At 46.5% G+C, this 27,410-nt stretch overlaps 1 protein-coding gene across 2 annotated transcripts in view; it reads left to right on the forward strand.

The window, feature by feature from the left end:
- Window positions 1–27,410, forward strand: part of RRP36 (ribosomal RNA processing 36) — a 74,089-nt gene that overhangs the window by 30,786 nt on the left and 15,893 nt on the right. For both annotated transcript variants that reach the window (XM_029592788.1, XM_029592787.1), the window contains exons 4-6: window positions 5,281–5,347; window positions 5,674–5,778; window positions 24,643–24,717. In XM_029592788.1, coding sequence (XP_029448648.1) covers window positions 5,281–5,347; window positions 5,674–5,778; window positions 24,643–24,717 — 247 coding nt within the window. The remainder of the gene's footprint in view (window positions 1–5,280; window positions 5,348–5,673; window positions 5,779–24,642; window positions 24,718–27,410) is intronic.

A 27,410-nucleotide genomic window follows, 5' to 3' on the forward strand; every position in this document is an offset into this window, starting at 1 on the left:
GCCCCAGTTACCGGAAGATAAGGAAAAGAGGTCACGGCGTCTGTCACCCATGAGAGGTCAGGCCAGGGGCACCCAGTGCTTCTGGCCCTCAGGAAGGTCTCAGTCCTTTCGGTACCGACAACCAAAAAGAGGAACAGGTTCAGGTTGGACCTGAACTCCCCAATGAAGTTTGGCCAACTCACCCACAGGATGAGAAGATAGAGGACCGACTATCCCTCTTCTATCTATGGTGGGTCGAGTTCACGTCAGACAAATGGGTACTGGACATCATATGAGAAGGATACGCTCTGGAATTTCGCAGCATTCCTCGGGACAGGTTCATGATGTCTCCTTACCTTGTCAGAGAAGGGCAACCAAAATGATAAAGGGGATGGAACAGCTCCCCTATGAGGAAAGGCTGAAGAGGGTTAGGGCTTTTCAGCTGGGAGAAGAGACGTCTGAGGGGGGATATAATAGAGGTCTTTAAGATCATGAGAGGTCTTGAACGAGTAGATGTGACTCGGTTATTTACACTTTCGAATAATAGAAGGACTAGGGGGCATTCCATGAAGTTAGCAAGTAGCACATTTAAGACTAATCGGAGAAAATTCTTTTTCACTCAAACGCACAATAAAGCTCTGGAATTTGTTGCCAGAGGATGTGGTTAGTGCAGTTAGTGTAGCTGGGTTCAAAAAAGGTTTGGATAAGTTCTTGGAAGAGAAGTCCATTAACTGCTATTAATCAAGTTTACTTAGGGGCGGTTAGGCGAGCAGGGCCCTGCGCGCCGGTGAGCCTATTTTACATAGGCCTACCGGCGCGCGCAGAGCCCCGGGACTCGCGTAAGTCCCGGGGTTCTCCGAGGGGGGCGTGTCGGGGGGCGGGCCCGGTCGTCATGGCGTTTCGGGGGCGTGTCGGCAGCGTTTTGGGGGCGGGTACGGGGGCGTGGCTACGGCCCGGGGCGGTCCTGGGGCGTGGCTGCGCCCTCCATACCCGCCCCCAGGTCGCGGCCCGGCGCGCAGGAGGCCTGCTGGCGCGCGGGGATTTACGCCTCCCGGAGGGAGGCGTAAATCCCCCAACAAAGGTAAAGTGGGGGCTTAGACAGGGCCGGGTGGGTGGGTTAGGTAGGGGAAGGGAGGGGAAGGTGAGGGGAGGGCAAAAGGAAGTTCCCTCCGAGGCCGCTCCGATTTCGGAGCGGCCTCGGAGGGAACGGGGGGTAGGCTGCGCGGCTCGGCGCGCGCCGGCTATACAAAATCGATAGCCTTGCGCGCGCCGATCCAGGTTTTTAGCAGATACGCGCGGCTCCGCGCGTATCTACTAAAATCCAGCGTTCTTTTGTTTGCGCCTGGAGCGCAAACAAAAGTAGGCCTATTCGCGGAGTATGAAATCCGCCCCTTAGGGAATAGCCACTGCTATTAATTGCATCAGTAGCATGGGATCTTCTAGGTGTTTGGGTAATTGCCAGGTTCTTGTGGCCTGGTTTGGCCTCTGTTGGAAACAGGATGCTGGACTTGATGGATCCTTGGTCTGACCCAGCATGGCAATTTCTTATGTTCTTATGTAGTGGATTCCACACTGACAAGGCTCCTCAGTCTGAGGGCTATAACCCCGGTATCTACACCCCAAATAAATACGGGGCGCTATTCCATCTATTTCATCGTACCCAAGAAAGAGGGTTCATTCCGACCCATCCTAGATCTCAAGAGCGTCAACCATCATCTGCGGATAATTCACTTCCGCATGGAAACTCTTTGCTCCGTCATAATGGCCATGCAACTGGGAGAGTTCTTAACCTCCCTGGACCTTTCAGAGGCCTACCTTCATATTCCAATTTGTCAAGAACACCAGCATTTCCTACGCTTTATGGTACTGGGCTGCCATTACCAGTTCCGGGTATTGCCCTTCGGCCTGGCAACCGCCCCCAGAGCATGCTCCAAAATTATGGTGGTCGTGGCAGCAGCACTGAAGAAAGAAGTGATCCTGGTGCACCCTTACTTGGATGACTGGCTGATCCGGGCGAAGTTGTCGAAGAGAGCCTCCAGGTGACCAGCAGGGTCAGGTCCCTCTTGCAGGAACTTGGTTGGGTCGTGAACACCGACAAGAGCAGCCTCAAGCCTTCCCAGTTCTTGGAGCATCTGGGGTCTGGTTCAACACCAAGCAGGATAAGGTCTTCCTACGCCCCTCTAGGATAAGGAAGCTGATATACCAAGTGCGTCGGTTGACGAACATTGTGTGCTTCAGGGTGTAGAGCTAACTCCAGGTCCCTGGCCTCATGGTGTCAACCCTAGAGGTAGTATTGTGGGTGAGAGCTCACATGCGGCCACTCCGGCACTCCCTAGTGTCACGTTGGAACGCACTGTCTCAAGATTACTCGATTCGCTTCCACCTACCGATGGAAGTATGTTCTCAGCTCCAGTGGTGCCTGCAGGAAGTTCCCCTAAGCAAGGGTGTAAGCCAGTCCCCAACGAACTGGATCGCCCTCACGACGGACGCAAGCCTCCGAGGGTGGGGAACTCACTGTCAGGAATTGACAACCCAGGGGTGATGGACTGAGGAAGAGAGACGCTGGAACATAAACTGCCTGGAAGCATGAGCGGTCAGATTAGCGTGCCTGCATTTCAGCCACACACTCCAGGGACAGGCAGTCTGCATAATGTCAGACAATACAACAAAGTTGGCCTACATCATCCACCAGGGAGGAACCAAAAGCCACCAGGTGTCTCTAGAGATAGACCCCCTTATGGAATGGGTGAAATCAGACCTACAAGGGATCTTGGCCGCCCACATCGTGGGAAAAGACAACAACAGAGCAGACTTTCTCAGCAGGGAATGTCTGGACGCAGGGGAATGGATGTTGTCAACCAGAGCCTTCCAACTCCGCTGGGGCCTGCTGTCCATCAACCTATTGGCGACATCTCACAATGCAAAGGCTCCCCAATTCTTCAGTCGCAGACTAGATTGGCACTCCAAGGGATCGACGCCCTCATCCAGATCTAGCCGGAGGAGGACTTACTGTACGCCTTCTCTTCATGGCCTCTACTTGGCAATACCATCCACAAGATCGAACACCACAGAGGATTAGTCCTTTTGGTGGCCCCGGATTGGTCCAGTTGCCCGTGATACACAGACATGTGGAGGATCCTTGGGGAGTCCTCCCCTCGCAGAGGGACCTTCTCCAGCAAAGTCTGATTCTTCACGAGGACCCAGCTCAATTCTGTCTTTCGTCTGGCTCTTGAGGGGGCTCACCTGACGAAGCATGGATATTTGACGGCTGTAATCGGCACCTTGCTCCATGCATGGAAGTTCTCAACATCCCTAGCTTACATATGGGTCTGGAGAATATTTGAGGCCTGGTGCGAGGATTGCAGGGGGCCCCCCATGAACGACCGAGATCCCCCATGATTCTGGAATTTTTACAGGACAGCCTGAACAAAAGATTGTCCCTTAATTCCCTGAAGGTCCAGGTGGCGGCCCTCTCCTGCTTCAGGGCTGAGGTGAACGGAACCCGCTTGTAGACACGTATGGACTTGGTCCTCTTCCTAAAAGGGTTTAAACACCTCGGACTACTCTTAAACTGGCCGGTCCACTTATGGAACCTCAATCTAGTATTGGACGTTCTAGCAGGAACTTTCTTTAGAATACTGCTCAGTTTGTCACTACACCTGTTAACACTAAAGATTGTATTCTTAGTGGCGATATACTCGGCTATTTGCATCTCTGAACTACAGGTGCTGTCATGTCGAAAACCGTTCCTTTGGTTTACCCCAGGAACAGTACAACATCACACCGTCCCCTCCTCCTTACCAAAGGTAGTCTTTGAATTTCACCTGAACCAGTCATTTCCTTACTGTCCCCTGTTTTAGACGCAAGGACATGGAAGACTGCTGCTTCCTATGCCAGTTAAATATCTGTAGAATGTTCAGAACTGGTACGCAAGACAGACCGCTTGTTTGTCCTTCACGGGGGAAGAAAACAAGGCGAAGCAGCTTCGCGAGCTACCATAGCTCGCTGGATCAAGGAAGAGATCACGGGAACTTATTTGGAGGCAGGGAAGCCTTTACCCCTTTAGGTCAAAGCTCATTCCACTAGAGCCCAGGCAGTATCCTGAGCAGAAGCTAAGCTACTCTCTCCCGTCGACATCTGCCGAGCAGCGACATGGTCTTCCCTGCACACCTTCTCCAGGTTCTATTGCCTGGACATTCAGACCTGAGAGGACACAGCCTTTGTGAAGGCGGTGCTAACCGGACCACAGGCAGCCTCCCGCACTGTTCGAGAGTAACTTTTGTACCCGCTAGGAAATGGAGAATTTACTTACATGATGATTTCGTTTTCATTAGTGTAGACAGATGGAGTCGGCATCCCGCCCATGGCTGCCCATGCATGGTGCCAAGGAATCTCGATTCCATGAGGTCATGGGTAACCCGTCGCCCTGTCTCTAGTTCAGGGCCTCTATAGTATTGCTGAGATTCAGCACTTATGTTTGGAGTTGAGTACAGTTGCAGTCTCCAGTTTTTAATCGAGTTATTAAGTTGTATCCAAATTCTAATCAAGTTCTTCAATAGTATGTCCACAATGGCTTTTTGAAGAGAATACTGAATGGCCGAGGTCACTGCAGGGGTATCTAGGGTGACATCAGCTTTGAATGTGACTCGGTCTCCATCTGCTGGCAGGAAGCATAACCCATTGGTCCTGAGTCCATCTGACAACAGTAAGGAAAATGAAATTATCAGGTAAGTATTTTCTCCAGTACTCCCACCTCTTGGCATCTACTACCCTCTCAGTAAAGAAGTCTTCATATTGTTTTTCTGTCTGCTATTTAATGTGGCTAAATATCTGAATGCTTCTATCACATTCCCCATTTCCTCTCCTCCAATGAATATGTTTTGAGAGTCCCAAGCCTCTCTTTAGGGCTCTAAGTTTAGGACCTGTATCATTTTAGTATCCTCCATCAGTTCAATTAATTCAAACTGATCTTCAAACCTTTGAATTTGTTGGGAGTTCAAATTCCAGTTTTTCAATTCATCTCTGAATGTTTTATCAGCAGAGTCTGGAATCTGCACTGCCTATCAATCCATCACCCGCATCCTCCAATCTTACACTCAGTAAGAATTGCAGAACGTGGCCAAGCTTCCTCCCACAGCAGTAGCGACCAAAGAGAGTTGCTAGGGATGATCTGTTTGCAGCCCACCATAAGAACTTTACAGCATAGCCAGTGCCTTACCCCGCATCCCTCCCCATTGCAGAGTTACAGGCTCTTTCCATATGACTGATTAGGGATGTGTCTTTCTTGCTTGTCCTTTTCAGGCCTATAGAAGTCTCTTCTAAGAAGCCAGTGCCTTTCCTACGACAGATAGTTCCTGTAAAGAAGAAGGTAAGTAGGCTTTCCCTCCTCCTCCTCTCCTCCTTGGGTTCCCTTTCTGGGGTCACTTTCAGACCCAGTGCAGTGTTGTTCAGGCATCCGATCCCTCCAGTCGGATAGAAGCAGTACTTGTGTATGCCATCCTGTATGGGCTTCCAGGACACAGACCGTGTGTGACAGCAGACTTGCCCTGCCTCCCCATCTGCTTCTCTGGCTATGACTCGGCTTGCCTTTTAGCATTTTTTTAAATTTATATTATTGTATTGAGTAAGTCCTGGGAGGTAAAGTAGGATAATAAGGTTGGTGGCTGATAAGTAGCGTTTGTTTTTTCCCTGCAGGTGCACAGAGACCCTCGCTTTGATGACCTTTCAGGAGAATACAACCCAGAAGTGTTTGAGAAAACTTACAGCTTCCTGAGGGATATCAAGGAGGAGGAAGAGGAGGTTATTTTGTTCTTTTGATTTGCCTGAGAATGTTCTGTGGAAAGTTATAATTAGCATAACTCAGGAAATAGAACTGGCGGTCATTCTTTACTCTGTGCAGTATGCAAACACCTGCAGAAAGCAAAGTCAGAATAATTCAACTAAAGATCAGGGAACGAGCCCATGTGCACATCTCTGGGCTTTCATGCCTGCCTGCCTTCCTGCTCTTCGTATCCCGCTCTTCCTGTTCATACCCCAGATCAGTCCAGACAAGTAAGTTATGGATCCCTACCAGCAGATGGAGGCAGAGAATTAAAAACTTTTCAGGCACTGCTACATAACCGAGAGCGCCACCTGCAGTCCCTCAGTATTTCTCTGTCTCCGGCAGATGGTAGAGGTGCAAACATGCATTCCCTGTACGTACCCAGATCAGTCCAGACTCCTGGGGTTTTGCCTCCCTTCCAGCAGATGGAGACAGAGAAAGTTTTGACAGACTCTGCCTTATATAGCAAGGTGCCTCCCACAGTCTGCCAGTATTACTCTGTCTCCAGCAGATGGAGAAGATGCAAAACTCAGTCTGTACTGGTTACTTGATAAAAATATATATATATATATATATTAGAGTAGAGCTAGTCAGCTAGGACTTGGTTTAAATTTCTTAAAAAAAAAAAACAGACCGGGCAGAGAGTGTCCTGTGGCCTCCCAGGGGGTTGTCAGGTCCTGAGGGGACCATCCCCCCTTTGTGCTTGAGGTGGCTGCGGCAGGGTGGATGGCTCTTCTGTGCCAAGGTGCAGCAGTATTTGGGGTGATACCGGGGAGCCCGGATCACTCACCCCAGCAGGACCACAACAGAGCAGGATAAGATCTGCTGATCAGGTTTGGCAAACAAAATTAAAATTTCAAATTTAAGAGATGCCCTCCTTTGCTTAGCAATTGTGGCCACGGGTAGCGCTGGAGCTGCTTTTGGTGCTGAATTCGGTCTCCCTCATGCCACGTGCGCCTCTCCCACGAGGGGTTATGTTCGGCCTGCATTCCCAGGGGCGAAGGAACCTCTGCCGCCGGGAGGGTGGTTCTCCGTGGGAGGTCAGTAACGATGGCTTTCAGCAGTCTGCCGGCATCTTCACCCAGTCAGTTCCGCTGAGCGCGGGAAACTGCACCATTTTGGGAGCCTTCTCTTTGGCGGCTCCGCTCGTGGTGGGGGAGGGGAATCTCTCGCCTCAGTTGTCTCCACAGCAGCCAGCACCGAGGCCTAAATCCCTTGCGCTGATCGACTCAAAGGCGCAGGGAGATGAGGGAGGAGACGGATTCTGCTGATTCTTCCTCCCTTTTACTGAAGAAGGTGAAGAAATTGGTGGGTTGGGAGTAGGAGTCTCCCGAAGCAGGCCTGAAGATAGCCAGAGCTACGGCTAAGTTATATCCCTTGCTGGAGCAAACCTTGGAATCGTGGAAGATTCCCAAGGTGGATGCAGCTGTTTTCCATAGATGAGCAGGTTGAATTAGCCATGTGTTCTGGGGATCGTTCTTCAGTCCTCTAGATGGCAGAGTTCTTCCATGCACACACAGCTGAGCTCTGTGTGCCTGCTTGCCTATATAACCACATGATTCCCAGTCTGCTTCAGTCTTGTTTTCTCCACGCTGCACACGGAGTCTCCTCTCTCTTACTAATCTCTTTTTTTCTCTCTGTTTCCGGTAGACCTACCATCCTTCCTCTAACCCCCGAACTCTGCAGTGGCAGAGGGGGGAATGCTGCAGGAACATCGGGCCGGCCCACGATCCTCTGGGGAGCCAGGCCGAGTGCTGTGGTGCCCGGAGAACCCAGCTAGGAAACAGAAAAAAAAAATAGAGAGAGAGAGAGAGGAACAGAGAGAGGAACAGCATAAACAATGTGTTCCGTGGATAGCAGGGTGAATTAGCCAAATATTCTGGGGATTGTCCTCCGGTTCTCTAGGGGGCGGAGCTCCTACAAGCACACAGAGCTGAGCTCCAGGTAACTGCTTGCCTAATCACGTGGTTCCCAGTCTGCTTCAGTCTGTTATCCAAGCGTGCATTTGCACAGACCAGAGACTGTCCAGGAAGGTGGGCAGGTAAGCATGGCTAATTCACCCTGCTATCCATGGAAAACACAGTTTATGGTAAGAAAACTTGCTCTTTTCCACAGATAAGCAGGTTGAATTAGCCATGTATTCTGGGGAGTCCCCAGCTAACTGGTTAGGTGCTCCCTGATCCCTGGAAGCGATGGTAATCCATACCAGTTCTTATTAGAATGTGCACTCAAGCTGTCACACCTTGCGGACAGTCTCTTTTGGCGATCCTAAGAATGGTTCGGCCCATTGTGGCATCCGTATCTGTCTGCTGGTTAAAGCAGTAGTGAGAGATAAAGGTATACAGTGATGACCACGTGGTGACATCACGTATGTTCTGAGTAGGTAGTTCATTTGGGTGGGCGATGGATGGTGCCATCGCTCTGGCTCAGTGAGTCTTTGGTGAAATAGGTAAGGTCTCTTCCACCTTGTTATAGCAAAAACAAGATGCATTACGTAATCCAAGATATGTTTCTCTCAGACTGGTAATCTGGGAGCATATGGGTTAGGGCATGCATGTCGACGCTTCATCTCTTGTAGTAGGGTAAGGCATGCCCACACTCCAAAGTGGGAAGCCGTTTCCCCTCCTTGGATTTATGCAGCTTCGGAAGAAGGTTGATTATCTGGTCGAGGTGGAACTCTGATACCACCTTGGGAGGAAGGGAGGGGGAGTTATCAATGCTACTGTATGAAGATGGACCATGAACTTGTGCTTGCAGTTCACTGAATCTCCTTGTTAGTGTTAAGATGATTAAGCAGTACCTCGCAGGAGAGATGTCCGCTATGGCTAATGACCATGGGCACAAGGCCTGTAGCATCCATTGTTCCGGAAGTAAGTTGGGAACCCACAACATAGGTGGTGTTTGAACCGGTAGACGTAGTTCGAGAACGTCTTTCATGAATCTGGGGATTAATGGGTGGAACAGCACCGGGGAGCCCTGCGGGGGAAAGCGGTAAGCCGCAATGTACTGACATGTACTCTGACAGATATCTTGTCTGATATCGCAAGTGAAATTATTCCCATGGGCATCCTGGGAGGCAGAAGAAAGATCAGCTTCGTGTTTTCTGCCCCACCCTGGATACCTGGCCTACTTGGATTGACAATCCTTTCTATCAGACCTTGTCCTGGAGTTAACTGGACGTCTTGGAGTGTTAGCGGTAATTTTAGGTACGTGTGTCGCCCTTTCAGCTTCCATGCTATGTGCCAAGGAAGGGAGCACATCGGACTGGGAAGCAACCTATCCCATGACAGTCAAATATGTGTCGACAGACAAGCAGGGCAGGTGTATCTTTGTTGAGATCATCCCAGCCCTGAGGGTGATGCTGGTACTGTGTATCATGTTACGATGGGAAGGTGACTGTGTTGAAGTATAGCAGGCTCCCCCTTCCATGTACCTCCTGATACACCCTACTTCCTGACGGCTCATCTGTGAACCAGACTCTTTCCTCACTTGTGAAGAGCGTTCATCTGAATTAACTGCTGATGGGGTATTCCTGCTGATGTCTGAGGATATAGTTTTCATTGTGATCTCCTCTCCACATTCTTGGTGGCACTGTCTCATATGGCAGGTGGTACAGGTGATGTGTCCCCCATATGTTCCATCCATTGTCATGGACTCTTTTGCGATCACATGCTCCTTATGCGGGCTGAATGCCCTGCTGATGGTGGTCTATGCCTGTCCCTGGGCATGGTCCATAGGCTGTGTTGCCCAAGGTCGGACTCTGTGCAACTCGTACCTTGCTACTGCAGAGGAAGAGTTTCTTGTATTATCTCTCTCTCTCTCTCTCTCGTCAGGGTGGGGGGTCTGATTCTAGCGCCAACAGTCTCCTGTTCTTCAGAAGCGAGGAGTGCGAGAAATAGAATCCCCTGGCTCCACCTATGCAACACTGTTGGGGTATCTGAGGGTTTTGAGTATGAAGCTCCTGCTGGTATTGACCTTATGTGGTCTCTGAGGGTCCCTATTGAGGTGAACCACGCGTTGTCGTCCGCAGCCCTGTGCTGCCACCTTCTGGAGCTTATCTCCCAGGAATTATCCGGAGAACAGATCTGGGGATTAATGGGTGGAACTGGAATTTCGCAGTATTCCTCGGGACGTGTTCATGGTGTCCCCTTGCTACTCCCTGCAGAAGAAGCAGGCAGTGAAGCTCATGCTTCAAAGGCTCCTCAGACTGAGGTCTGTGGTTCCGGTGCCCATGTCTCAAGAAGGTATAGGGTGATATTCCATTTATTTTGTTGTGCCCAAGAAGGAAGGCTCCTTTCGTCCCATCTTGGATCTCAAGAGGGTCCACTGTCACTTGAAGGTAACTCATTTTCGAATGGAAACCTAATGCTCTGTAATAATGGTGATGCAGTCGGGGGAATTTGTGACCTCAGATCTTAGGATCATATTTCCATCCAATTGGAACATTAACGCTTTCTATGCTTTTTGGTGTTGGGGTGCCATTATCAATTTTGGGTGCGCCTTTTGGTCTAGCCACCAGTCCCAGAACACTTTCCAAGTTTATGGTGGTGGAAGTGGAGGCCTTGCGAAAAGAAGGAATCCTCGTGTACCCATATTTGGATGACTAGATGATTTGAGCCAAGTCTCAAGAAGAGAGCCGCCTGGTGACACACAATGTGATCTCCTTTTTGCAGGAGCTCAGTTGGGTGATGAACCTGACCCAGAGCAATCTTCAAACATCCCAATCATTGGATTATCTGGGGGTCCGGTTTGACATGGGACAGGACAGAGTTTTTCTACCAGAAGTTCGGATCCAGAGATTGATGTCTCAAGTGCATCAGTTGATGAACACCATACGCTCAACGGTATGGTCCTACCTACAGGTTCTTGGCTTGATGGCAGCTACCCTGGAAGTGGTGCCGTGGGCAAGGGTGCATATGTGTCCTCTTCTGCGCGCTCTATCTCGTTGGAACCTGCAGTCTCAGAATTATGGGGTTTGGCTCCACTTGCTGATGAATATCTGCTCCTGTCTCCAGTGGTGGTTGCAGGAGGATCATCTGAGAAAGGGAGTTCCCTTGTCCTCGCCGGCCTGGTTGGTACTCATGACAGATGTGAGTCTCCACGGTTGGGGGGCTCACTATCTGGAGTTAATGGCCCATGGGCTCTGGAATGCCAAAGAGTCCCGCTGGAACATCAATCGCCTGGTGGCCCAGGTGGTATGGCTGGCATGCTTGCAGTTCAGCCACAGGCTGCGGAATGAAGCGGTTCGCATGATGTCGGACAATATGACTATGGTAGCTTATATCAATCACCAAGGAGGAACCAAGAGCCAGGAAGTGTCACAGGAAATAGACCAGCTGATGGAATGAGCGGAAGGTCATCTGCACATGATCTCAGCGTTTCACATTGCAGGAAAAGACAACTTAAGAGCAAACTTTCTCAGCAGGGAGAGTCTGGACACAGGAGAGTGAGTGTTGTCAGTTGAGACGTTTCAGCTGATTGTGGATCGCTGGGGCCTTCCATTCCTAGACCTGCAAGAGATCCAGGGATTGACATCCACAACTCGAGCTTCCAGAGGCCCCGCACCCTTTGCAGTAGAGGAGGACCAGAAGGCTCATCTGCATACTGCTCCCAGCATCCCCCAGGAGAGGAGTTCGGAAGTCACCGCAAGAGATCCAGGGATTGACATCCACAGACCCAGCTTCCAGAGCCCCCTGCACCCTTTGCAGTAGAGGAGGACCGGAAGCGTGTGCCGTTCTCAAACCCTTCCATTAACTGAGTGAAGATTAATTTAAAGGTGGTTAAAGAGGATTGGTAAGTATAGCTTTCAGAAATTTTTGGGCTTATAAAAGTTTGGTGAAAAGTGAAATTAAGGGATATTTTCTTTAGAGTTTGTGTGTGTCTGAGATAATAAGCAAGCCAGAGAGAGTTAATTCTAGTGTCTGTCTTTCCCACCCACTCAACCCTTGATTTTTAAGCACGAGACACTTTCTGATTAAAAGTCAATCAGGGTCTTATCTAAATCATACTATTCACTAATTCACCTGTTAATTTAAAGTACTCTCATTCCAACTCCCTTAGTATCCTAAACTTAACTAGGAACTCAATAAAACTAAGATGAAGACAGCAGTCCAGCAGCAAGAGGGGGACTTTCCAGTCTTTGCATTGTCACATGTATGATTTTTTACCCGCCAGTGAAAGATTATATGTGTGCACTCTGTGCAAAGAGCTCCTGGCTCTCAGGGAACGAGTCTGATCTCTGGAGGCTAGAGTAGCAGACTTGGAGGAGCTGAGGCAGACAGAGAAGTACATTGATGAGACCTTCAGGGACATAGTAGCCAAGTCCCAAATCCAGTCTGGCAGCCCCAGTGTTGCCTTGGATCAGAAAGGTCTCCCAGTAGGAGAACATCACCCTGGTGTAGCAGGAAGTGATCCTGTAGCAAAGACCTGCTCTCCAGGTGATGTATTGTCCTCTCGCACTGAGGACAAATCTCCCAGGGCTACTGCCCAGGAGGGGAAGGGTTAGGCCGGCCATCATAGTTAGTGATTCAATTATTAGAAATGTAGATAGCAGGGTGGCTGGTGGGCGTGAGGACTGCCTGATAACCTGCCTACCTGCTGAGAAGGTGTCAGACCTCACGCATTACCTAGATAGGATTATAGACAGTGCTGGGGAGGAGCCGACTGTCATGGTACATGTGGGCACCAACGACATAGGAAAATATGGGGGAGAGATTCTGGAAGCCAAATTTAGGCTCTTAGGTAGAAAGCTGAAATCCAGAACCTCCAGGGTGGCATTCTCTGAAATACTCCCTGTTCCACGTGCAGGTCCCCGGAGGCAGGCAGAGCTCCAGAGTTTCAATGCGTGGATGAGACGATGGTGCAGGGAAGAGGGATTCAGCTTTATAAGGAACTGGGGAAACATTTAGGGAAAGGGGAGACTTTTCCGAAAGGATGGGCTCCACCTTAACCAGAGTGGAACCAAGCTGCTGGCACTAACTTTCAAAAAGGAGATAGAGCAGCTTTTAAACTAGAACAAGGGGGAAAGCCGACAGTCACTCAGCAGTGCATGATTCGGAGAAATGTATCCTTGAAGGATACTAATGAAACAGGAGAGTTAGGGCATCCCAACAGAGAGGTTCCATTAAAAGCAAACATAGTCCATGTGCCTATATGTAAAAAATTACCGAAGCTAATGATTTCCGAATTATCCCTAACAACTGAAAAGCAGGTTGTTAATACAAACAAAAAACACCCTTTGAAATGTCTGTATGCCAATGCCAGAAGTCTAAGAAGTAAGATGGGAGAGTTAGAGTGTATAGCAGCAAATGAGTGACATAATTGGCATCACAGAGACTTGGTGGAAGGAGGATAACCAATGGGACAGTGCTATATCAGGGTACAAATTATATTGCAATGATAGGGAGGATCAACTTGGGGGTGTGGCACTTTATGTCCAGGAGAATATAGAGTCCAACAGGATAAAGATCATACAAGAGAGTAAATGCTCAGTAGAATCTATATGGGTAGAAATCCCATGTGTGTTGGGTAAGAGTATAGTGATAGGAGTATACTACATCCACCTGGACAAAATGGTCAGACAGATGATGAAATGCTTAGAGAAATCAGGGAAGCTAAGCAATTTGGCAGTGCAATAATAATGGGAGATTTCAATTACCAACAACAAAAGTGGACAAAATGAAATTTAGAAATAAAGGCTAAAGAAGGCGTCAGCAAGCCTGACGTTGTATGTTCACACAGAGACACCAACCGGTCTTTTCAATCATTCGCCTTCTTTTAAATTTATTAACTTCCGACAACTTTTTGTTCAAAAAATTTTTTCTTTTTCTTAAAATATCCTCCGTCAGTCATAGACTCTTTAAAGCGGATGTATTTAATTTCAATACGGCCCTACACGGCCCGTGTTTCACCCGAAAGCTTCCTCAGGGGCGTATGAACGCTATAAATACAAGAGTCTGTATCCTATAACAATTGTAAAACAATTGTTTTACTATTGTTATAGGATACAGACTCTTGTATTTATAGCGTTCATACGCCCCTGAGGAAGCTTTCGGGTGAAACACGGGCCGTGTAGGGCCGTATTGAAATTAAATACATCCGCTTTAAAGAGTCTATGACTGACGGAGGATATTTTAAGAAAAAGAAAAAATTTTTTGAACAAAAAGTTGTCGGAAGTTAATAAATTTAAAAGAAGGCGAATGATTGAAAAGACCGGTTGGTGTCTCTGTGTGAACATACAACGTCAGGCTTGCTGACGCCTTCTTTAGCCTTTATTTCTAAATTTCATTTTGTCCACTTTTGTTGTTGGTAACATGGATTACAGTGGATAACTCTTGACTCTTGATGTTATCAGATTTCAATTACCCCAATATTGACTGGGTAAATGTAACATCAGGACTTGCTAGAGACATAAAGTTCCTGGATGTAATAAATGACTGCTTCATGGAGCAATTGGTTCAGGAACCAACAAGAAAAGGAGCTATTTTAGATTTAATTCTTAGTGGAACCCAGGATTTGGTGAGAGAGGTAACGGTGGTGGGGCCACTTGGTAACAGTGATCATAACATGATCAAATTTAAACTAATAACTGGAAGGGGGACAATAAGTAAATATGCAGCTCTAACACTAAACTTTCAAAAAGGGAAACTTTGATAAACTGAGGAAAATAGTTAGAAAAAAGCTGAAAGGTGCAGCTGCAAAGGTTAAAAGTGTTCAACAGGCTTGGATATTGTTTAAAAATACAATCCTAGAGGCGCAGTCCATATGTATTCCATGCATTAAGAAAGGTGGAAGGAAGGCAAAACGATTACCGACATGGTTAAAAGGTGAGGTGAAAGAGGCTATTTTAACCAAAAAAAATCCTTCAAAAATTGGAAGAAGGATCTATCTGAAGAAAATAGGATAAAACATAAGCATTGTCAAGTTAAGTGTAAAACATTGATAAGACAAGCGAAGAGAGAATTTGAATTGAAGTTGGCCATAGAGGCAAAAACTCATAATAAAAACTTTTTTTAAATATATCCGAAGCAAGAAACCTGTCAGGGAGTCAGTTGGACCGTTAGATGTCAGAGGGGTTAAAGGGGCTCTTAGGGAAGATAAATCCATTGCAGAAAGACTAAATGAATTATTTGCTTCCGTGTTTACTAATGAGGATGTTGGGGAGATACCAGTTCCGGAGATGGTTTTCAGGGGTGATGAGTCAGACGAACTGAACGAAATGACTGTGAACCTGGAAGATGTAGTAGGCCAGATTGACAAACTAAAGAGTAGCAAATCACCTGGACCGGATGGTATGTATCCTAGGGTACTGAAGGAACTCAAAAATGAAATTTCTGATCTATTAGTTAAAATTTGTAACCTATCATTAAAATTGTCCATTGTACCTGAAGACTGGAGGGTGGCCAATGTAACCCCAATACTTAAAAAAGGCTCCAGGGGTGATCCGGGTAACTATAGACCAGTGAGCCTGACTTCAGTGCCGGGAAAAATAGTGGAAACTATTCTCAAGATCAAAATCGTAGAGCATATGGAAAGCCATGGTTTAATGGAACACAGTCAACATGTATTTACCCAATGGAAGTCTTGCCTAACAAATCTGCTTCATTTTTTTTTAAGAGGTTAATAAACATGTGGATAAAGGTGAACTGGTAGTAGTGTATTTGTCAAACGCCTTCTGAAAATCCAAAGTCCCTCATGAGAGGTTTCTAAGAGAACTAAAGTGTCATGGGATAGGAGGCGATGTCCTTTCGTGGATTACAAACTGGTTAAAAGACAGGAACCAGAGAGTAGGATTAAATGGACAATTTTCTCAGTGGAAAAGTGTAAACAGCGGAGTGCCTCAGGGATCTGTACTTGGACCGGTGCTTTTCAATATATATATATATATAAATGATCTGAAAGGAATACGATGAGTGAGGTTATCAAATTTGTGGATGATACAAAATTATTCAGAGTAGTTAAATCACAAGCACATTGTGATACATTACAGGAGGACCTTGCAAGACTGGAAGATTGGGCATTCAAATGGCAGATGAAATTTAATGTGGACAAGTGCAAAGTATTGCATATAGGGAAAAATTACGCTTGCTATAGTTACACGATGTTAGGTTCCATATTAGGAGCTACCACCCAGGGAAAAGATCTAGGCATCATAGTGGATAATACTTTAAAATCGTCTGCTCAGTGTGCTGCAGCAGTCAAAAAAGCAAACAGAATTTTAGGAATTATTAGGAAGGGAATGGTTAATAAAACAGAAAATATCATAAAGCCTCTATATCACTCTATGGTGAGACTGCACCTGGAACACTGTGTACAGTTCTGGTCGCTGCATCTCAAAAAAGATAAAGTTGCGATGGAGAAGGTACAGAGAAGGGCAACCAAAATGATAAAGTGGATGGAACAGCTCCCCTATGAGGAAAGGCTGAAGAGGTTAGGGCTATTCAGCTTGGAGAAGACACGGCTGAGGGGGGATATGATAGAGGTCTTTAAGATCATGAGAGCTCTTGAACGAGTAGATGTGACTCGCTTATTTACTCTTTCGAAAAATAGGACTAGGGGGCATTCCATGAAGTGAGCATGTAGCACATTTAAGACTAATCGGAGAAAATTCTTTTTCACTCAACACAATAAAGCTTTGGAATTTGTTGCCAGAGGATGTGGTTAGTGCAGTTAGTGTAGCTGGGTTCAAAACAGGTCTGGATAAGTTCTTGGAGGAGAAGTCCATTAACGGCTATTAATCAAATTTTCTTAGGGAATAGCCACTGCTATTAATTGCATCAGTAGCATGGGATCTTCTTAGTGTTTGGGTAATTGCCAGGTTCTTGTGGCCTGGTTTGGCCTCTGTTGGAAACAGGATGCTGGGCTTGATGGACTCTTGGTCTGACCCAGCATGGCAATTTTATGTTCTTGTGCTGGCAATGTCTGGAAATGTGAAGGTTTCTTGCTTCTACAGTCCCAAGATAGATCTGTTGTCCCTGGGAATAGACTCTTCCGTACAGGTCTGACCAGAAGATAGATTGCTTTATGCCTTTCCTCTATGGCCTTTGCTGGGCAGGATAATTCACAGGATCGAAGGCCACAGGGAGTTAGTACTCTTGGTGGCGCTGGACTGGCCCAGGCATCCATGGTATGTGGATTTGCGACTACTCCTAGTGGAGGCCCCCCTTTGTCTTCTGCCACACATGGATCTGCTTCAGCAGGGACTGGGTCTTCACAAGTATCTGACTCTATTCTGTCTTACAGTTTGGCCCTTGAGAGGGATCGCCTGTTAAAGCATGGTTATTCCTCTGCAGTGATTGACTCTTTACTCCACATGTGCAAGTTCTTGACTTCCTTGGGTTATATGTAGATTTAGAGAGTTTTTGAGGCCTGATGAGAGGAGCGGGGTGTTCTTCCTCATTCAGTTAAGATCCCTCTCATTCTAGATTTTTTGCAGGATGGATTGAATCAAGGCTTGGCCCATAATTCCTTGAGGGTGCAGGTTGTGTTTCTTATCTGTTTCAGAGGCCTGGTGATAGTGTTTCCTTGTTGTCTCATCCTAATGTGGCCCATTTTTTTGAAGGGAGTGAAGCAACTTAGGCCTCCCTTGAGGTTACCTGTTCCACTGTGGAGTCTTAATTTGATGCTGAAGGAAGACAACAAAAGGGGTGCCACAAAGAAGCCTTTTTCAATTCTTTATTGGAGGAGACGTAAAAAACTGCCAGACTCTGGCCGAGTTTCGCCACATAAAGTGGCTGCCTCAGGGGCTATAGAAAATACATATATAAAAAAACATTAAATCATAAATACATAAAAAATCATAAAATTATTCAAAACAAATGATCTGGAATAAATAATAAAATTATAAATATGAAAACATGAACTCAGTCACATAAATATGACACTTATAAAAACATAAAAACAGAATAAAAGTGACAAAACAATTAAAATAAGCATGTAAACAACATCAATCTGAAAATTGGAAAATATCTGAAAAGTGAGGGCAGTAAAATTCTATATATATAAAGAAATAATAAAAAGCTAATAAATAATTCAACATATGTTTTAAAAAATCCACAATACATGTCTATCTGTAGATAATCTAAAGCTCAATCTAAAGCATCCAAATGGCAGATGAAATTTAATGTGGATAAGTGCAAGGTGATGCATATAGGGAAAAATAACCCATGCTATAATTACACAATGTTGGGTTCCATATTAGGTGCTACAACCCAAGAAAGAGATCTAGGTGTCATAGTGGATAACACATTGAAATCGTCGGTTCAGTGTGCTGCGGCAGTCAAGAAAGCAAACAGAATGTTGGGAATTATTAGAAAAGGAATGATGAACAAAACGGAAAATGTCATAATGCCTCTGTATCGCTCCATGGTGAGACCGCACCTTGAATACTGTGTACAATTCTGGTCGCCGCATCTCAAAAAAGATATAATTGCGATGGAGAAGGTACAGAGAAGGGCTACCAAAATGATAAGGGGAATGGAACAGCTCCCCTATGAGGAAAGACTAAAGAGGTTAGGACTTTTCAGCTTGGAGAAGAGACGACTGAGGGGGGATATGATAGAGGTGTTTAAAATCATGAGAGGTCTAGAACGGGTAGATGTGAATCGGTTATTTACTCTTTCGGATAGTAGAAAGACTAGGGGGCAGTCCATGAAGTTAGCATGGGGCACATTTAAAACTAATCAGAGAAAGTTCTTTTTTACTCAACGCACAATTAAACTCTGGAATTTGTTGCCAGAGAATGTGGTTCGTGCAGTTAGTATAGCTGTGTTTAAAAAAGGATTGGATAAGTTCTTGGAGGAGAAGTCCATTACCTGCTATTAAGTTCACTTAGAGAATAGCCACTGCCATTAGCAATGGTAACATGGAATAGACTTAGTTTTTGGGTACTTGCCAGGTTCTTATGGCCTGGATTGGCCACTGTTGGAAACAGGATGCTGGGCTTGATGGACCCTTGGTCTGATCCAGTATGGCATTTTCTTATGTTCTTTTCTTATGTTCTTATAAAAAAAATTTTAACAATAAAATTATAAAACGGCTCTTATTTATTAGTACTTTTGAAACAATAAGATTGAATATAACACACCTCAATAAGCGTCAGACGTGCTTAAATTGCTATCGATTCCGTTCAACGGTACAGTGTACTGTAAAAAAAAATTTTTTTTTTAAATCGTAAATATGAATATAAGTACATTATGATTGTAAAATAATCATTAGGACATAAGCATTGAAAGCCTCATGTCTCTATCAGAACGTGATGGATTTATTTAATTCATAACCAAGGTTTCAATCCCATATTGAGAATACAGATGACTTCATTACTACTCTAAAAACATTTTCTTTATACATATATTTAAACAAAAAAATTTTTTTGCTAACAAAAAACAAATTTATATGAGAGGATATGTAACGAGGAGGCTTAAGCGTTTTAATGAAAAGACCCAACTAAAAAGTGAAAAATCTCGAATACAACTAATGTATGAAAAATTAGTGAATGTAGTATCTAAAATAAATAGAGTAATATGGCATAAAACGCGGAAGAATAATTAAGTGCAGATGAAAGTGTATCTACTTGCATATAGGATGTGAATAATGTATGTGCGATACTTAAATAAGTATAGATCAAAAACTATGCCTAATCTATTCAAAAATACTGCATATCGAGGACACTTGCTGTGCATTTAAATAAAGAGTCAATCATTCTGAATCAATAAAAGAAATTACTGAAAAAATATTTAAAACAAACGTCAAAGCATAATACCATACAGTGCCTATATCGATTGGTTTAAAATCGTGTGCGAAGACCTAAAACAAACAATTCAGCCATTTTGTTTAGATTAAAGTGCCAAGAAATGCCGGGTTGGAAAGAATGTGCAAAGAAAGTGAAACCATGTTATATTTAACAAACAAACCACTAAGTAATATGAACACTATTTACCATTTGGCACTGTATGGTATTATGCTTTGATGTTTGTTTTAAATATTTTTTCAGTAATTTCTTTTATTGATTCAGAATGATTGACTATTTAAATGCACAGCAAGTGTCCTCGATATGCAGTATTTTTGAATAGATATTAGGCATAGTTTTTGATCTATACTTATTTAAGTATCGCACATACATTATTCACATCCTATATGCAAGTAGATACACTTTCATCTGCACTTAATTATTCTTCCGCGTTTTATGCCATATTACTCTATTTATTTTAGACACTACATTCACTAATTTTTCATACATTAGTTGTATTCGAGATTTTTCACTTTTTAGTTGGGTCTTTTCATTAAAACGCTTAAGCCTCCTCGTTACATATCCTCTCATATAAATTTGTTTTTTGTTAGCAAAAAAAAATTTTTGTTTAAATATATGTATAAAGAAAATGTTTTTAGAGTAGTAGTGAAGTCATCTGTATTCTCAATATGGGATTGAAACCTTGGTTATGAATTAAATAAATCCATCACGTTCTGATAGAGACATGAGGCTTTCAATGCTTATGTCCTAATGATTATTTTACAATCATAATTTCTTTGTGGCATCCCTATTTGTTGTCTTCCTTCGGTTCTACTGGATCGCCTACCTTGCTGTTTCTTGGGTCCGTCCTTAATTTGATGCTGGACATTTTGGCAGGCCCTACGTTCCGACCACCACGTAGCCTTTCCTTACAGTTACTGACTTTGAAGACTGTGTTCCTGGTGGCTATATATTCTGCACATCGGATTTCTGAGCTGCAGGCCTTGGAGCTGTTCCTTCGGGTGACTCCGGGGGTGTTACAGCTGCGGACTATTCCATTCTTCTTGCCCAAGGTAGTCTTGGACCTTCATTTGAATCAGCCCATCTCCTTGCCATCCCTGGATGAGGTCAGGGATGCGGAGGAATTTTGCCTTTTATGCTCCTTGGATGTTAAGCATTTTGTCGTGCATTATCTGGAGGTCTCTGAGTCTTTTCAAAAGACAGATTGCCTATTTGTTCTCCATGGCGGCAGTAAGCAGGGTGCTCCGGCTTCGCGGGCTACTATGGCTCATTGGTCATGGCTGCGTAGGTGGATGCTGGAAAGCCATTGCCTACTCAGGTTAGGGCTCATTCCATTAGGGCTCAGGCAGTGTCATGGGCGAAGCTTAGTCTGTTGTCTCCTGTCCGATAACTGCTGAGCTGCGACGTGGTCCTCCTTACACACTTTTTCCAGGTTTTATCAACTGGCTGTGCAGGGCAGGGAAGATGCAACCTTTGCACGTGTGATGTTGACTGGACTGTGCGCAGCCTCCCACCCTGTTGGGGAATAGCTTTGGTACATCCCACTGGTCCTGAGTCCATCCTTCTACACGCTAGGAAGTGGAGAAATTACTTACCTGATAATTTTGTTTTCCTTAATGTAGGGTTGCATGTAGCATGGGAGAAATACATGTATGAATATTCTGAACGTCAAGTGCAAGGAAGTTGCAAAATAGACTTTTAAATAAGCAGGGTTGTGTGTAGCAGAGGAGGGATGCTGTGTATGTTAGCGGGGTTGGGGGTAGCAGAGGAGGGATGTTGTGTATGTTAGTAGGGTTGGGGGTAGCAGAGGAGGGATGCTGGATATGTTAGTAGGGTTGGGGGTAGCAGAGGAGGGATGCTGTGTATGTTAGTAGGGTTGGGGGTAGCAGAGGAGGGATGCTGTGTATGTTAGTAGGGTTGGGGGTAGCAGAGGAGGGATGCTGGGTATGTTAGCAGGGTTGTGTGTAGGAGAGGAGGGATGCTGGATATGTTAGTAGGGTTGGGGGTAGCAGAGGAGGGATGCTGTGTATGTTAGCAGGGTTGGCGGTAGCAGAGGAGGGATGCTGTGTATGTTAGCAGGGTTGGGGGTAGCAGAGGAGGGATGCTGTGTATGTTAGTAGGGTTGGGGGTAGCAGAGGAGGGATGCTGGGTATGTTAGCAGGGTTGGGGGTAGCAGAGGAGGGATGCTGGGTATGTTAGCAGGGTTGGGGGTAGCAGAGGAGGGATGCTGTGGATGTTAGTAGGGTTGGGGGTAGCAGAGGAGGGATGCTGTGTATGTTAGTAGGGATGTGGGTAGCAGAGGAGGGATGCTGTGTATGTTAGTAGGGTTGGGGGTAGCAGAGGAGGGATGCTGTGTATGTTAGTAGGGTTGGGGGTAGCAGAGGAGGGATGCTGTGTATGTTAGTAGGGATGTGGGTAGCAGAGGAGGGATGCTGTGTATGTTAGTAGGGTTGGGGGTAGCAGAGGAGGGATGCTGTGTATGTTAGTAGGGTTGGGGGTAGCAGAGGAGGGATGCTGTGTATGTTAGTAGGGTTGGGGGTAGCAGAGGAGGGATGCTGTGTATGTTAGTAGGGTTGGGGGTAGCAGAGGAGGGATGCTGTGTATGTTAGTAGGGTTAGGGGTAGCAGAGGAGGGATGCTGTGTATGTTAGTAGGGTTGGGGGTAGCAGAGGAGGGATGCTGTGTATGTTAGCAGGGTTGGGGGTAGCAGAGGAGGGATGCTGTGTATGTTAGCAGGGTTGGGGGTAGCAGAGGAGGGATGCTGTGTATGTTAGCAGGGTTGGGGGTAGCAGAGGAGGGATGCTGTGTATGTTAGCAGGGTTGGGGGTAGCAGAGGAGGGATGCTGTGTATGTTAGTTTGGTTGGGGTCCAGCAGAGGAGGGATGCTGTGTATGTTAGCAGGGTTGGGGGTAGCAGAGGAGGGATGCTGTGTATGTTAGCAGGGTTGGGGGTAGCAGAGGAGGGATGCTGTGTATGTTAGTAGGGTTGGGGGTAGCAGAGGAGGGATGCTGTGTATGTTAGTAGGGTTAGGGGTAGCAGAGGAGGGATGCTGTGTATGTTAGTAGGGTTGGGGGTAGCAGAGGAGGGATGCTGTGTATGTTAGTAGGGTTGGGGGGTAGCAGAGGAGGGATGCTGTGTATGTTAGCAGGGTTGGGGGTAGCAGAGGAGGGATGCTGTGTATGTTAGCAGGGTTGGGGGTAGCAGAGGAGGGATGCTGTGTATGTTAGCAGGGTTGGGGGTAGCAGAGGAGGGATGCTGTGTATGTTAGTTTGGTTGGGGTCCAGCAGAGGAGGGATGCTGTGTATGTTAGCAGGGTTGGGGGTAGCAGAGGAGGGATGCTGTGTATGTTAGCAGGGTTGGTGGTAGCAGAGGAGGGATGCTGTGTATGTTAGCAGGGTTGGGGGTAGCAGAGGAGGGATGCTGTGTATGTTAGTAGGGTTGGGGGTAGCAGAGGAGGGATGCTGGGTATGTTAGTAGGGTTGGGGGTAGCAGAGGAGGGATGCTGGGTATGTTAGCAGGGTTGTGTGTAGGAGAGGAGGGATGCTGGGTATGTTAGTAGGGTTGGGGGTAGCAGAGGAGGGATGCTGTGTATGTTAGTAGGGTTGGGGGTAGCAGAGGAGGGATGCTGTGTATGTTAGTAGGGTTGGGGGTAGGAGAGGAGGGATGCTGTGTATGTTAGTAGGGTTGGGGGTAGCAGAGGAGGGATGCTGTGTATGTTAGCAGGGTTGGGGGTAGCAGAGGAGGGATGCTGTGTATGTTAGCAGGGTTGGGGGTAGCAGAGGAGAGATGCTGTGTATGTTAGTAGGGATGTGTGTAGCAGAGGAGGGATGCTGGGTATGTTAGTAGGGTTGGGGGGTAGCAGAGGAGGGATGCTGTGTATGTTAGTAGGGTTGGGGGTAGCAGAGGAGGGATGCTGTGTATGTTAGTAGGGATGTGTGTAGCAGAGGAGGGATGCTGTGTATGTTAGTAGGGATGTGTGTAGAAGAGGAGGGATGCTGTGTATGTTAGTAGGGTTGGGGGTAGGAGAGGAGGGATGCTGTGTATCTTAGTAGGGTTGGGGGTAGCAGAGGAGGGATGCTGTGTATGTTAGTAGGGATGTGGGTAGCAGAGGAGGGATGCTGTGTATGTTAGTAGGGTTGGGGGTAGCAGAGGAGGGATGCTGTGTATGTTAGCAGGGTTGGGGGTAGCAGAGGAGGGATGCTGTGTATGTTAGTAGGGTTGGGGGGTAGCAGAGGAGGGATGCTGTGTATGTTAGTAGGGTTGGGGGGTAGCAGAGGAGGGATGCTGTGTATGTTAGCAGGGTTGGGGGTAGCAGAGGAGGGATGCTGTGTATGTTAGTAGGGATGGGGGTAGCAGAGGAGGGATGCTGTGTATGTTAGTAGGGTTGGGGGTAGCAGAGGAGGGATGCTGTGTATGTTAGCAGGGTTGGGGGTAGCAGAGGAGGGATGCTGTGTATGTTAGTAGGGTTGGGGGTAGCAGAGGAGGGATGCTGTGTATGTTAGTAGGGTTGGGGGTAGCAGAGGAGGGATGCTGTGTATGTTAGTAGGGTTGGGGTCCAGCAGAGGAGGGATGCTGGGTATGTTAGTAGGGTTGGGGGTAGCAGAGGAGGGATGCTGTGTATCTTAGTAGGGTTGGGGGTAGCAGAGGAGGGATGCTGTGTATCTTAGTAGGGTTGGGGGTAGCAGAGGAGGGATGCTGTGTATGTTAGTAGGGTTGGGGGTAGCAGAGGAGGGATGCTGTGTATGTTAGTAGGGTTGGGGGTAGCAGAGGAGGGATGCTGTGTATGTTAGTAGGGTTGGGGGTAGCAGAGGAGGGATGCTGTGTATGTTAGTAGGGTTGGGGGGTAGCAGAGGAGGGATGCTGTGTATCTTAGTAGGGTTGGGGGTAGCAGAGGAGGGATGCTGTGTATGTTAGTAGGGTTGGGGGTAGCAGAGGAGGGATGCTGTGTATGTTAGTAGGGTTGGGGGTAGCAGAGGAGGGATGCTGGGTATGTTAGCAGGGTTGTGTGTAGGAGAGATGCTGTGACATTATATAGCTCAGTAATGTTCTGCGTTTCGCAGGTAAGCTGGATTAAACTATTTTGTGGTCTCTTCTAGGTTGTTCAGAAGAAGCTGAAGAAAACTCGGGATCCAGTGGAAAAAGAGAAGTTACAGCAGCTCCTAAAGAGAATGGTGAGCTTAATGTTCCCGATCTCAGTGACTGTGATGAACTCTTTTCTAAAATTCTCATTCTTTCTTCAGATCAAACTTGTAAATAGCAGGAAGTTGTTCTTCACCTTGACCTTCCATTTCTCCCTTCTTCCTGTCATTGGCGGTCCTTCGCTGTGTCCGGCTCCTTTCCACCACTAGCTAATAGAGGAGCTTCCTTTTACACCTGTCCCTGTGACCCGTCTCTAACCTGCAGAGGAGTTCTACATGTTCTGTGGGATGTGAAAGTGTCGTGGTAAAATGCCTGCTTGACTTGTTTTATTTGCAGAAATGTTTCAGTGTGGAGAATAAATAATTGGACTGTGAATAGTGAAATGGGGAAGGGGGAGGAGGCAGTGTGGGTTATCTTGGAGAAGAGAAATCACCTTTACATCTGTGCTGGTGTGATCTGCAGAGCTGGATAGAGATCTAGTCAGAAGCATGCATGTGTGTGCAGTGAAGGGAGAGGTGATGATGGTGGGAGAGTTTAATCTGCAGGAACTGGACTTATTCTGAAATGTCTTCAAAGGGCTTTTCCAAAACAAATGCTAATGAAACTCATATGGAGGGTTGGCACCAGACTTCAGACTTACAATGGATAAAGTGTTTTTCCTGTTAATACCCAGATCACTTCAGACAAGTGGGTTTTTCATCCCTGCCGGCAGAAGGCGGCAGAGAACAAAACTTTGAGGCGCTGCTACATATCAGAGAGTGCCACCTGCAGTCCCTCAGTATTTCTCTGTCTCCAGCAGATGGTAGAGGTGCCACCTGCAGTCCCTCAGTATTTCTCTGTCTCCAGCAGATGGTAGAGGTGCCACCTGCAGTCCCTCAGTATTTCTCTGTCTCCAGCAGATGGTAGAGGTGCCACCTGCAGTCCCTCAGTATTTCTCTGTCTCCAGCAGATGGTAGAGGGTGCCACCTGCAGTCCCTCAGTGTTTCTCTGTCTCCAGCAGATGGTAGAGGTGCCACCTGCAGTCCCTCAGTGTTTCTCTGTCTCCAGCAGATGGTAGAGGTGCCACCTGCAGTCCCTTAGTGTTTCTCTGTCTCCAGCAGATGGCAGAGATGCAATGCTGCAGTCTGTTTAAAGGCAAGAAGTCAGAATTTGATGCGGTGCTCCCTGAGGTGTCAGGTACATTTGTGGACCATCCCGCAGGGGGTTGGCTATCATTATCTGGCTTTAACCCACTACTTCCGGAGGGATTGGTAGCCAGGGGACTGGCTCCCTCGTTGCCTCCGAGATCGTCTTCTTCACGCCGCCTTCCTTCTTTGTGGTTATTTTTTTTTTAAAAAAAAACTTAATAAAGAGTAGAAGTAAAGAAACAGGAGCGTTGGATGGGGCGGCTCGTTGACAGGGGTACCTTTCTTCAGCGGGAGCTGTTGTGGCCGCTGGGGGATCCAGGGTGTTGTAAGGCAGGTTGCTGAGGCTTTTTTTTTCACTGTGCGCTCATCGGGCCTGTGCAGGCTCGCTGCTCAGAGGGCAGACCACAGATGTGGCCTGTGTGTAAGCACCCTGGCCGGTTTTTCCACTAGGCTGCCGCTTCTCTCTTGCGGGTAATGGTGCTGAAGCAGAGCATGGCAGCCTGCAGAGTGTGCAGGTTGTGGTCTGCACAGCTGAATGAGGTGTCCCTGTGCTCTGGCTGTGCCGGAGGGGAAGAGGGAGCCTCTGCTGATGCGCTCCCTGACAAGAGGATCACCAGATCTTCGGGGCCCTCAGCACAGGTCCCGGGGGGGACTGGAAGGGACAGCCATAATATCGTAGGTTCACAGGCAGAAGACTGTGAGTTCCAGGGAGCCCAGGGATTCTCCACCGGCTCTTTCTCCCATGGGGCTGCCGACAGCATGGGACCTTAGCAGGGGAGGAGAGACAGATGGGAGTGGGCTTGATGATGCCGAGGATTCGGAGGAGTTTTCACCGGATTTTATTTATTTATTTATTTATTTAAAAGTATTTATATACCGTTTTTCAAAACAAGGTTTTTTTGTCAAAACGGTTTACATTGTAAAATGAAAATAAAATAAATAGAGTTAAAAATTAAAGATAAAAATAAAATAAATTAAAATACAATAACTGGTATATACCTCATGGTAACAAAAAATCTAATTAAATAAAGTAGAAGTGGAGCTGGGCCATAATACATTTTTTATGGGAGGGAAAAGGTAGGAAAAAATGAATGGGGAGGAGGGAAGGCATAAGGTGGAAACATGAGTGATGTTGAGGATGTGGAAGAGATTGTTAGGTTACTGAGTGTTGATTATTTGAAGTAGTGTGTTGTGGATGGATATTAAATGCTAATTGAAATAAATATGTTTTTAGTGTCTTCTTAAATTGTTGGGTATTGGATATTGAACGAAGTAAATTGGGTATAGAGTTCCAAATGGTGGGTCCTGCTACAGAAAATGCTCTTCTTCTGGTAATATCAAGTCTGGCCTGTCGTGGAGAGGGGATGTCTAATAGGTTTTGAGTTAGTGATCTTAAATGACGGGTGGGTTTATAAATGCGGAGTAATGAGCAAAGCCATGTGGAAGATGAGTTATGTAGTAGGCTGTGGATAATGGTAAGAACTTTGTATTTTATTCTATATTTTATTGGTAACCAATGTAAGGATTGAAGAATGGGTGTAATATGTTTTCGAATGGGAGTACCTGACAGAATACGAGCAGCGCTGTTTTGAACGATT

Source organism: Rhinatrema bivittatum, chromosome 3 (genome assembly GCF_901001135.1).
Source record: "Rhinatrema bivittatum chromosome 3, aRhiBiv1.1, whole genome shotgun sequence".
NCBI lineage: Eukaryota > Metazoa > Chordata > Amphibia > Gymnophiona > Rhinatrematidae > Rhinatrema > Rhinatrema bivittatum.